Source organism: Pseudophryne corroboree, chromosome 11 (assembly GCF_028390025.1).
Source record: "Pseudophryne corroboree isolate aPseCor3 chromosome 11, aPseCor3.hap2, whole genome shotgun sequence".
Classification (NCBI taxonomy): Eukaryota; Metazoa; Chordata; class Amphibia; order Anura; family Myobatrachidae; genus Pseudophryne; species Pseudophryne corroboree.
Genome location: NC_086454.1, coordinates 351715034 through 351728061, shown reverse-complemented (window position 1 = coordinate 351728061; position 13028 = coordinate 351715034). Strand labels below are relative to the sequence as shown.

Genomic DNA, 13028 nt, shown 5'->3' with positions numbered 1-13028 from the left:
ATTATGCTTGTCAGGAAGACATTAACTAAACTGTAGATGGTAATGTGCCCGTCACCTAATAACACACCGTGACAACGGCAGCCATGTTGTGCCTCAGTGTGGTCACTGGTTTAGCATACAAAATGGCTACCTATGTAGGAATAAGTATGCGTGGGTGTGGTATGTTAGATAGACTAGACTTAGTGTCTAGGTCGACCACTGTTGGTCGACAGTAAGTAGGCAGACATGGTTTTTATGTTGACAGGGACTCTAGGTCGACATGAAAAAAGTTGTTTTTTTAAAATGGTGTCGTTTTCTTCGTACAGTGACGGGGAACCCCAATTAGTGCACCGCGTTCGCTCGCCATGCTTCAGGCAAGGTGCCCCGCTGCGCTTGGCACAGCTTATCGTTCCCAATTGTAGTTCACGTGGATCGTAAAGTATGAAAAAGTAAAAATAAAGTGGAAAAACTCATGTCGGCCTTTTGTCATGTCGGCCTAGAGTCCCTGTCGACCTAGAAACCATGTTGACCTACTTACTGTCGACCAATAGTGGTCGACCGAAGTCTTGTTGACCTAGGGACCGGATCCCGTGTGCGTTAAGCATAAAACACCGGTTATTATGTAGCTCAGTCATACACAACACTAAATACTGTGACTGACAACACTTGAACAAATTAATAAATAAAACTTTCTGTACCAATACGAAGGCTTGCGTTTGTTAATATAACCAGTCTTGTCTATGACAATGATCTGTGTCTGTGCAGCTAATGTGCTACCTGATACGACCCTGCACCTCAGTCACATCACAAGCAGCCATGTTCATTAGAGGATCACTCAGAACCCCCGTGTGTAGACAGGCCTGCAAACCACGAGGCACAGCGATGTCGGCATGCCCAATTGAGCACGTTTCAGATGAGTTTTTCCAGATAATTGGCTCAGAAATTCACCTCACGGTTAACCAGCCGTAAGCTGGAAATGGCTATCAAAAAGAAATTGAGCAGACAAGATAAAAACTCTTCAAGTTGATTACTGACTGTACTTCGGTAAATAGGAAACAAAAACCTACAAAAACCTATTCTGGGTAGACTAGGTCATATGAAATAGATTTTTTGTCTGTTTGGGATCAGAGCAGCACAATCGCACAGTGGTAAGAATTGCTGCTTCCCAGTGCTGGGGCTGCAAATTTGATTCCAACCAGGGCACTATTTCTTGGGAGTTTGTATGTACTCACGATTGTTCCCTAAAACATATTGATGGAGCAAGCGGCTGCTGACAAAAACACAAATAAGACCCTGGCGTCTGTATTGGTCATGTGGTAACGTGGATCAGTCATGCTCACTTAATGGAGGACGACCATATACTGTAAAGCGCTACATAGGAAACTATTAATAAATGAATATATATTCATCCTGTCAGTACGCAAGGACCTGGTGTCATCGCTGCAGGAGATTGCAGTCTCACAATTAATGGTTCATCCGAAAAAAGTACACCCCCTGCTTCATAGCAGAAACACCTTAACGTGAGATTATAACACGGTTATTTGCGTCTTATAACGCGACACTGAGCCTACTTCATTATCATTATCTGTTAATAAATAAAAGATGCCTCCACAGGGGACATTACTGGGGGTGCTACCATTCTCTGACGTTGTGTTTTTAAATAGAAGATTCCTCCCTCCGGCAGGTGCGCACTTTGCGCCGCCGTAAACACCCCCAGCACAACGGGACAGTAAATATACATGACAATGTGTGAGACGCAGAGAGAACGCGGTCAGCCAGCGGCTCTACGACAGGGAGGGAGTATACAGGTGTGAGGGCACCCCTCAGCCGGAGACGGAACCTCATCCTATCGCTACCAGGAGTGCTGCTGATGAGAGCCTCATTACGCCCAGGCACCACCCAAGCACGGAAGTCACAGCTAATGGCCGACTTACCTCTCCAGCTCGTACTCCTTCATCCCGACTCTTGTGGCTTTCATGACCTGTGGACAGATTGTGAAAGAACAAATCCCAGTGAGGGCTGTGTGACTGACTGGCTGTGTAAAACACCGGCCGGTAGGTCCCGGAGCTGTGATGTTTTACACTATTCCTATCAGATTAAAATGATTTATGGACAAAAAGTGTAAAAAAATAAACAATGGTGTGGAGCATAATATACTATAGAGATATTGACTGATCACCCGAGTTAAATGCAAAACCGGCAATGACTCCGGTGAATACAGATGGTCATTCTATCGTCTTCTGGACAGCGAGGCGATACACCAAGATCTGCTCCATCTGTATAGTAACTGCTATGAACTTGCCCCATGATGCAATTGGATCTTATGAAACAAATGTACGGCCACTTCTCAGTCAACCAATAAGCAATGAGAGGTTTCTCCGGAAGATGATCGGACGGCGATGTCCGTGCTTCCTGGCAAACTGATTGGCTGTCTCTAGTGAGTGTAGACGGTGGGTGCAACATAAAGTGGATGCATTTTGGTCTTTAAAAGACGTATATGCTGTCAGGCTAACCTACTCATTAATCCAAGTGTGCACATTATTTCTACCCCACGACCTGAAAAGAGCCCCCGGAACAGAATTGCCGGAATGTAATGAAGTCCAAGTTCGGCGATCGTGCAGGATGTCGGCCGAACTTGGAGGTTTTCTTTAAAAGGGCAAACACGTACAAAGCTAAACCATGCCTAGTGCGTGATTGCCCCTTTAAAGATAATCTACAAGTTCAGCCGGCATCCCGCACAGCCGCCAATCTCAGGACTTCATTACATCCCGCCCAGTATGTCAGAGGAGGGATAGCGGATAGCTGTAAGCACTTGAGACGTGGACAGATTGGGTAATTCAATTCTCACAGGTGGTAGGGAATTTAATGAATAGGTCACCTGATCGGACAGGAGCCACAACTATCCAATCAAGTGCTGCATTCGGTTCTATGGGGGAGAGTTATCACAGCTTGGAAAGAGATAAAGAGGTCTATTCATGAAGCAGTGAAAAGAGTAGAGAAGTGAGCCTGCGGAGAAGTTGCCCGTGGTAACCAATCAGCTGCTCTGTATAACTGTTCTAGTATGCAAATTATAAATGTTACTTCAATGCTGATTGGTCGCAATGGGCAACTTCTCCACTGTTCACTGCTTCATGAATAGACCCCAAAGTACCAACCAACCAGCTCCTAACTGTCACTTTTCAGCCAGTAACATGGCAGTTAGGAGCTGATTGGTTGGCACTTCTTTCTCCAAGGTTTGATACATCTAATCCTGAATCCCTGATGGCTCCAGTAAAAGGTTTTCAGCCAAACCCATATTGTCCAAGGTAAAAATAAGAATTTACTTACCGATAATTCTATTTCTCGGAGTCCGTAGTGGATGCTGGGGTTCCTGAAAGGACCATGGGGAATAGCGGCTCCGCAGGAGACAGGGCACAAAAAAGTAAAGCTTTACTAGGTCAGGTGGTGTGCACTGGCTCCTCCCCCTATGACCCTCCTCCAGACTCCAGTTAGGTACTGTGCCCGGACGAGCATACACAATAAGGGAGGCATTTTGAATCCCGGGTAAGACTCATACCAGCCACACCAATCACACCGTACAACTTGTGATCTAAACCCAGTTAACAGTATGACAACAGAAAGGGCCTCTTAAAGATGGCTCCTTAACAATAACCCGAATTAGTTAACAATAACTATGTACAAGTATTGCAGATAATCCGCACTTGGGATGGGCGCCCAGCATCCACTACGGACTCCGAGAAATAGAATTATCGGTAAGTAAATTCTTATTTTCTCTATCGTCCTAAGTGGATGCTGGGGTTCCTGAAAGGACCATGGGGATTATACCAAAGCTCCCAAACGGGCGGGAGAGTGCGGATGACTCTGCAGCACCGAATGAGAGAACTCCAGGTCCTCCTTTGCCAGGGTATCAAATTTGTAAAATTTTACAAACGTGTTCTCCCCCGACCACGTAGCTGCTCGGCAGAGTTGTAATGCCGAGACCCCTCGGGCAGCCGCCCAAGATGAGCCCACCTTCCTTGTGGAGTGGGCTTTTACAGTTTTAGGCTGTGGCAGGCCTGCCACAGAATGTGCAAGTTGAATTGTGTTACAAATCCAACGAGCAATCGACTGCTTAGAAGCAGGTGCGCCCAACTTGTTGGGTGCATACAATATAAACAGCGAGTCAGATTTTCTGACTCCAGCCGTCCTTGCAATGTATATTTTTAAGGCTCTGACAACGTCCAACAACTTGGAGTCCTCCAAGTCGCTAGTGGCCGCAGGCACCACAATAGGTTGGTTCAGATGAAATGCTGATACCACTTTAGGGAGAAAATGCGGACGAGTCCGCAGTTCTGCCCTATCCGAATGGAAGATTAGATAAGGACTTTTATAAGATAAAGCCGCCAATTCAGATACTCTCCTGGCAGAGGCCAGGGCTAGTAACATAGTCACTTTCAATGTGAGATATTTCAAATCCACCTTTTTCAATGGTTCAAACCAATGGGATTTGAGGAAATCTAAAACTACATTTAGATCCCACGGTGCCACCGGAGGCACCACAGGAGGCTGTATATGCAGTACTCCCTTGACAAAAGTCTGGACCTCAGGGACAGAGGCCAATTCTTTTTGGAAGAATATTGACAGGGCCGAAATTTGAACCTTAATGGATCCCAATTTGAGACCCATAGATAATCCTGATTGCAGGAAATGTAGGAAACGACCCAGTTGGAATTCCTCCGTCGGAACCCTCCGATCCTCGCACCACGCTACATATTTTCGCCAAATGCGGTGATAATGTTTCACGGTGACTTCCTTCCGTGCCTTAATCAAGGTAGGAATGACTTCTTCTGGAATGCCTTTCCCTTTTAGGATCTGGCGTTCAACCGCCATGCCGTCAAACGCAGCCGCGGTAAGTCTTGAAAAAGACAGGGACCCTGCTGTAGCAGGTCCCTTCTCAGAGGTAGAGGCCACGGTTCGTCCGTGAGCATCTCTTGAAGTTCCGGATACCAAGTCCTTCTCGGCCAATCCGGAACCACTAGTATTGTTCTTACTCTTCTTTGCCGTATGATCTTCAATACCTTTGGTATGAGCGGCAGAGGAGGAAACACATACACTGACTGGTACACCCAAGGAGTTACCAGTGCGTCCACAGCTATTGCCTGTGGATCTCTTGACCTGGCGCAATATTTGTCCAGTTTCTTGTTGAGGCGAGACGCCATCATGTCTACAATTGGTCTTTCCCAACGGTCTATTAACATGTTGAAGACTTCTGGATGTAGACCCCACTCTCCCGGATGAAGATCGTGTCTGCTGAGGAAGTCTGCTTCCCAGTTGTCCACGCCCGGGATGAACACTGCTGACAGTGCTATCACGTGATTCTCCGCCCAGCGAAGAATCTTGGCAGCTTCTGCCATTGCACTCCTGCTTCTTGTGCCGCCCTGCCTGTTTACATGGGCGACCGCCGTGATGTTGTCCGACTGAATCAACACCGGCTTTCCTTGCAGGAGAAGTTCCGCCTGGCTTAGAGCATTGTAGATTGCTCTTAGTTCCAGAATGTTTATGTGAAGAGACTTTTCCAGACTCGTCCATACTCCCTGGAAGTTTCTTCCTTGTGTGACTGCTCCCCAGCCTCTCAGGCTGGCGTCCGTGGTCACCAGGATCCAATCCTGAATGCCGAATCTGCGGCCTTCTAATAGGTGAGCCTTCTGCAACCACCACAGAAGTGACACCCTTGTCTTTGGTGACAGGGTTATTCGCAGGTGCATCTGCAGATGCGACCCTGACCATTTGTCCAACAGATCCCTTTGGAATATTCTTGCATGGAATCTGCCGAATGGAATTGCTTCGTAAGAAGCCACCATTTTTCCCAGGACTCTTGTGCATTGATGTACTGACACTTTTCCTGGTTTTAGGAGGTTCCTGACCAGATCGGATAACTCCTTGGCTTTTTCCTCTGGAAGGAAAACCTTTTTCTGAACCGTGTCCAGAATCATTCCTAGGAACAGCAGACGAGTTGTCGGGATTAAATGGGATTTTGGAATATTCAGAATCCACCCGTGTTGTCTTAGCACCTCTTGAGATAGTGCTAAAGCTGTCTCCAGCTGTTCTCTGGACCTTGCCCTTATTAGGAGATCGTCCAAGTATGGGATAACTAATACGCCTTTTCTTCGAAGAAGAATCATCATCTCGGCCATTACCTTGGTAAAGACCCGAGGCGCCGTGGACAATCCGAACGGCAGCGTCTGAAACTGATAGTGACAGTTTTGAACAATGAACCTGAGGTACCCCTGGTGTGCGGGGTAAATCGGAACGTGTAGATACGCATCCTTGATGTCCAAGGATACCATAAAGTCCCCTTCTTCCAGGTTCGCTATCACTGCTCTGAGTGACTCCATCTTGAACTTGAACTTTTTTATGTAGAGGTTCAAGGACTTCAGATTTAGAATAGGCCTTACCGAGCCATCCGGCTTCGGTACCACAAATAGAGTGGAATAATACCCCTTTCCTTGTTGTAATAGGGGTACTTTGACTATCACCTGCTGAGCGTACAGCTTGTGAATGGCTTCCAACACCCTCTCCCTTTCGGAAGAGACGGTTGGTAAGGCAGACTTCAGGAAACGATGAGGAGGATCCGTCTCTAATTCCAACCTGTACCCCTGAGATATTATCTGCAGGATCCAGGGGTCTACCTGCGAGTGAGCCCACTGCGCGCTGTAATTTTTGAGACGGCCCCCCACTGTCCCCGAGTCCGCTTGAGAGGCCCCAGCGTCATGCTGAGGTTTTTGCAGGAGCCGGGGAGGGCTTCTGTTCCTGGGAAGGAGCTGCCTGTTGGTGTCTCTTCCCTCTTCCTCTGCCTCGTGGCAGGTACGACAAGCCCTTTGCTCTCTTATTTTTGTAGGAGCGAAAAGGCTGCGGTTGAAAGGTCGGTGCCTTTCTCTGTTGGGGAGTGACTTGAGGTAAAAAAGTGGATTTCCCGGCAGTAGCCGTGGCCACCAAGTCTGATAGACCAACTCCAAATAACTCCTCCCCTTTATACGGCAAAACCTCCATGTGACGTTTTGAATCCGCATCGCCTGTCCACTGTCGTGTCCATAAGGCTCTTCTGGCTGAAATGGACATAGCACTCACCCGAGATGCCAGTGTGCAAATATCCCTCTGTGCATCACGCATATAGATAAATGCATCCTTTATTTGTTCTAACGACAGTAAAACATTGTCCCTATCTAGGGTATCAATATTTTCAATCAGGGATTCTGACCAAACTACTCCAGCACTGCACATCCAGGCAGTTGCTATAGCTGGTCGTAGTATAACACCTGCATGTGTGTATATATTCTTTTGAATAACTTCCATCTTTCTATCTGATGGATCCTTAAGTGCGGCCGTCTCAGGAGAGGGTAACGCCACTTGTTTGGATAAGCGTGTGAGCGCCTTGTCCACCTTAGGGGGTGTTTCCCAGCGCGCCCTAACCTCTGGCGGGAAAGGGTATAATGCCAATAACTTTTTTGAAATTATCAACTTTTTATCAGGAGCAACCCACGCTTCATCACACACGTCATTTAATTCTTCTGATTCAGGAAAAACTGTTTGTAGTTTTTTCACACCATACATAATACCCTGTTTTACGGTATCTGTAGTATCAGCTAAATGTAACGTCTCCTTCATTGCCAAAATCATATAACGTGTGGCCCTACTGGAAAATACGTTTGAATTTCTACCGTCGTCACTGGAATCAGTGCCCGTGTCTGGGTCTGTGTCGACCGACTGAGGCAAAGGGCGTTTTACAGCCCCTGACGGTGTTTGAGGCGCCTGGACAGGCATTAATTGATTGTCCGGCCGCCTCATGTCCTCAACTGACTGTTTAAGGGAAGATAAACCATCACGTAATTCCACAAATAAAGGCATCCATTCTGGTGTCGACCCCCTGGGGGGTGACATCTGCATATTTGGCAATTGCTCCGCCTCCACACCAATATCGTCCTCATACATGTCGACACCACGTACCGACACACACCGCAAACTCACAGGGAATGCTCTAATGAAGACAGGACCCACTAGCCCTTTTGGGGAGACAGAGGGAGAGTCTGCCAGCACACACCACAAAGCGCTATATATACAAGGGATATCCTTATATTAAGTGCTCCCTTATAGCTGCTTTAATATATATATATATAGCCATTAATGTGCCCCCCCTCTCTGTTTTACCCTGTTTCTGTAGTGCAGTGCAGGGGAGAGACCTGGGAGCCGTTCTGACCAGCGGAGCTGTGACAGAAAATGGCGCCGTGTGCTGAGGAGATAGGCCCCGCCCCTTTTTCGGCGGGTTCTTCTCCCGCTATTTTTCCAGTCAGGCAGGGGTTAAATATCTCCATATAGCCCCTATGGGCTATATGTGAGGTATTTTTAGCCTTGTATAAGGTTTATATTTGCCTCTCAGAGCGCCCCCCCCCAGCGCTCTGCACCCTCAGTGACTGCCCAGTGAAGTGTGCTGAGAGGAAAATGGCGCACAGCTGCAGTGCTGTGCGCTACCTTATGAAGACTGAGGAGTCTTCAGCCGCCGGTTTCCGGACCTCTTCACGCTTCAGCATCTGCAAGGGGGTCGGCGGCGCGGCTCCGGGACCGGACTCCACGGCTGGGCCTGTGTTCGATCCCTCTGGAGCTAATGGTGTCCAGTAGCCAAGCAGCAAATCCACTCTGCATGCAGGTGAGTTTACTACTTTCCCCCTAAGTCCCACGTTGCAGTGATCCTGTTGCCAGCAGGACTCACTGTAAAGAAAAAAAACCTAAACTAAACTTTCTCTAAGCAGCTCTTTAGGAGAGCCACCTAGATTGCACCCTTCTCGTTCGGGCACAAAATCTAACTGGAGTCTGGAGGAGGGTCATAGGGGGAGGAGCCAGTGCACACCACCTGACCTAGTAAAGCTTTACTTTTTTGTGCCCTGTCTCCTGCGGAGCCGCTATTCCCCATGGTCCTTTCAGGAACCCCAGCATCCACTTAGGACGATAGAGAAAAGAAACAAAAAAAACAACTCCTTGTGATATAAAGACATGGCTGAGAAGCACTGAAGGAAGTCCTAAAGATAAAATGAAGCCATAAAAGGCAAATAAAGTAGTCTGAAGGCGCCAACTCCATTAAGAAGGCTTGCTCGCAGACAGACAGGCTTATTAAGAAGATGAGACGCTCTGCTCCAGGTGATGCGACAGCGCAGACGCGCGGTCCCTGTCACCACGGCGGGCAATGAGTTAACGTATCTAATTTCCCCAACAGTTGCCGTTCATAGAAATGAATTATACTGGGACATTTCTATTACCATACGTAGAAGACAAGATGCAAGGAGCGCGATAATCAATATACAATTACTGGGATGTGACAGAATACAACTGGAAGACACAGGCTGACGGGCAGCACAGTGGTGCGTAGGAAAGGGTTACCTCTTTGTGCGCTTCGCTGGAGACCCTATTCGTGTAGCGCAGCACCTCCAACTCCATGTCCGTCTTAAACACGCGACTGTCAAGGGGGAGAAAACAGAATTAAATTGTTAATGAGCATAATACACCCCCCCCCCCCGCCGTGACACGCTGCATAATTATAATATTGTTGACATCAAAATAAAGGCAACTCTACGCATCCAAGATCTACAGGTCTGACTAGCGACTGTATTACAGAATCATTTATTACACACCTTGCCCCAGGGGAACACATTTAATTAGCTTTAATCTACCAAAAAGATATCCGCACTCTCCTTTCTGCACTGAGCCGTAAATTAGCAGAGGATTAGATATTACATGACGGACGTACAGTAGATCACACAGACTCCTGCTGTATTCCAAAGCATTGAAGGGGAAAATAAAAAACACCCCACACCCTATTTATTTGTATGGTCATGTGTGTGTGTGTGTGTGGTCATGTGTGTGTGGTCATGTGTGTGTGTGGTCATGTGTGTGTGTGTGTGGTCGTGTGTGTGTGTGTGTGTGTGTGTGTGTGTGTGTGTGTGTGTGTGTGTGTGTGTGTGGTCAGCTGTGCTTTAACCCTCTGCACAGAGGTGGCCTCTAAGCTGCCCCTTCTACTCATTCCCAATAGGCCCCCCTGTTATCCTATGATCTCTTGCTGGGCCTCAGCCTTTCAGAAAGGCCTCGGATGAGAGCCGCGGCTCCTCTTATGTACTTCAAACTCAATTATCTGCATTTACTGCTATCTGGCATTCTGTCTCATGTCTGAGAGGCTCCTGCCGCCACGCAAATCCCAATTGTGTTGTGTTTCAGATACTGTGGCTGGCCCACACTGCAACGCTTCTTGTCCGCAGCAATAACCGCGCTCTTTGTATACCGGCGGCCGCGCTTCGTCTCCACCTCCTCTCTGCGCATGAGATTAGTTTTACCTCAGAGATCGGCAACGAGGGTTGATAAAGTCACTCCTGGCAACTTACAAATGAGATATTTTAGCATTATCTTACGGACAAGGAATTTTTTTCTATTTAACATTGGGGGTCATTCAGAGTTGTTCGCTCGCTAGCGGTTTTTAGCAGCCGTGCAAACGCTATGCCGCCGCCCACTGGGAGTGTATTTTAGCTTAGCAGAAGTGCGAACGAAAGAATCGCAGAGCGGCAGCAAAGTTATTTTGTGCAGTTTTAGAGTAGCTCCAGACCTACTCAGCGCTTGCGATGACTTCGGACTGTTCAGTTCCTGTTTTGACGTCACAAACACGCCCTGCGTTCGCCCAGCCACGCCTGCGTTTTTTCGAACACTCCCTGAAAACGGTCAGTTGACACCCAGAAACGCCCACTTCATGTCAATCACTCTGCGGCCAGCAGTGCGACTGAAAAGCTTCGCTAGACCTTGTGTGAAACGACATCGTTCGTTGTAATAGTATGTCGCGCGTGCGCATTGCGCCACATACGCAGAAGTGCGTTTTTTTGCCTCATCGCTGCACAGCGAACGAATGCAGCTAGCGATCAACTCGGAATGACCACCATTACCAAGTATTTCAATTAGCTTTTAAATTATACTTGATAACTGACAAAATTTGTTTGGTTGCTATAGGCAACACCATCCTTTCCGGTACGCAAGTTGCCGTAAATGTCCCTAATAAATCTGACTTTGGAATGGGATACTGAAATAGCTCCTCCTGCTTTTATCTGGATGCCACGTCCCGGGGAGCGATATATGGGAAATCGCTGCAGACACTTGCATGATTATCGACCGAGTTCCGATGATTATACTTATATCATGCCCACCGGTCACGTACAGGATGGGCAAACAACAAACACTTACAGATAAAAGGAATAAGGCTAAGAGACAGGATATGAGGATTATTATTATTACATTTTATTTATAGGATCAAATCCAGAGCGTTTATAATGCATGAGGAGGAGAGATTACGTACACAAGGTATAGGCATAAAAATAAGACAAAAGTATACAAGATATAAAGAAATTCTGCTACATGTGTAGAATAATATATTAGAACTTAGGTGATGCTGCATAAGCTCCTCCTTCACCCTATTCTATCACAGCACGTCATGAAGACCAATGTCCAAGCTCTACTCGTCTCCTGATCATTGCAGTTTCCTCCTCTCTGGCTGGACTGTCCCCTGCAATCTAATGGGACTAAAGGCCCATACACACTTGACGATAAAATGAGCGACGTCGTTCATTTCAGCCCTCATCAACGACGTCGCTCATTATATCGTCAAGTGTGTATGCATCCAACGACCACCGATGCGCGGCCCCGCGGGACGTTAACGACCCTCGCTTATCTGTGGAGAATGTATGCTCAATTTCCACTATGGTCGTTACCGACCAGAGACGTCGTTGAATGTGTATGGTGTGAACGACCAACGACCAAGCCACTGTTCACCAGCCCTGTTCCCAGCTCATTATTTTAATAAACTCTTCAGCTTGGATGCTTCAATGATGAATGGTCTATGGTCTTTGGTCGTTCGTAGTGTGTATGCTCATGTCGTTTGCTCAGCTGTTCAAGGGAAGTTCAAGGGAAGTCGTTAACGACGGTCGTTAATGACGTGTGCATCGTCAAGTGTGTATGGGCCTTAAGAAAAAAAGGACAAACGGCTGCGCTGGATGTCAGGAAAAATAAATATGCTGTACAGAGAGCCAACGTTAAAAGCAATATTTATTAAAAATGAAACATTTTACTCCGGTGAGATAATTTAAGAACAGTCACTAATAATGAATTAATGGTGACTAATGAAACATTTTTGACCGGTAGAATAATTAAGAACAGTCACTGGTGATGAATTGGTGGTGACTTGTAGTAGCTCAGGATCAATGTAATGAACGTGACCTTAAAAGGAAAAATTCCATATTCCAGTAGGTAGGTAATTGATAATGGTCAGGGTGCATAGATGGAATCCCACTAAAAGTAAGTCCCTCAGTTATAATCTCAGTACCTCTTCGGTGGGCTGGTCAAAGCCGAGCGTCCTCGGCATATGTGTCCTGCAGTGCCCACTTGCGCTGTGCAGCGGAGAGGAGAAGACCGTCTTTTCCACAACCTGGCTGTGGCGGCGTGTGTGTTAAAGCCGCTGCTGACGGAGGCTGTAAGCGGAGGGTGCAGTGGGGTTCGATGTGCACCGTGAGAACACCTGAGCTGCACCTGGTGCGGTTTGTCTGCAGTGTGCTTCTGGCTGTGCAGCTGTGTACGGCCCGGGTCCACCAACTCACGCTGAAAGATGACATACGACAGAAAGTGCATCTCAACACATTTGGGTTCTTCACAAATGGCTCAATGAATGTGACCATTAAAAGTTTATTTGTTAAAGACCTTGAAGACCTCTCTGATGTTGGCAAGTTGAGGGTATCTACCTTTGAAAAAGTCACATGGAGCGTGACGAAACGCATCAGGACCCGCCCCCACTCACACCGAGCTCAGGTGTTCTCACGGTGCACATCGAACCCCACTGCACCCTCCGCTTACAGCCTCCATCAGCAGCGGCTTCAACACACACGCCGCCACAGCCAGGTTGTGGAAAAGACGGTCTTCTCCTCTCCGCTGCACAGCGCAAGTGGGCACTGCAGGACACATATGCCGAGGACGCTCGGCTTTGACCAGCCCACCGA

General features: G+C 47.4%; 1 protein-coding gene across 1 annotated transcript in view; it reads right to left on the bottom strand.

Moving 5' to 3' along the window:
• The window catches only part of PEPD (peptidase D), a 331359-nt gene that overhangs the window by 194118 nt on the left and 124213 nt on the right, over positions 1-13028 (bottom strand). The window contains exons 8-9 of the mRNA XM_063945985.1: positions 9388-9463; positions 1914-1960 (exon numbers count right to left, since the gene is read on the bottom strand). Of these exons, the coding sequence (XP_063802055.1) occupies positions 1914-1960; positions 9388-9463 (123 nt within the window). The remainder of the gene's footprint in view (positions 1-1913; positions 1961-9387; positions 9464-13028) is intronic.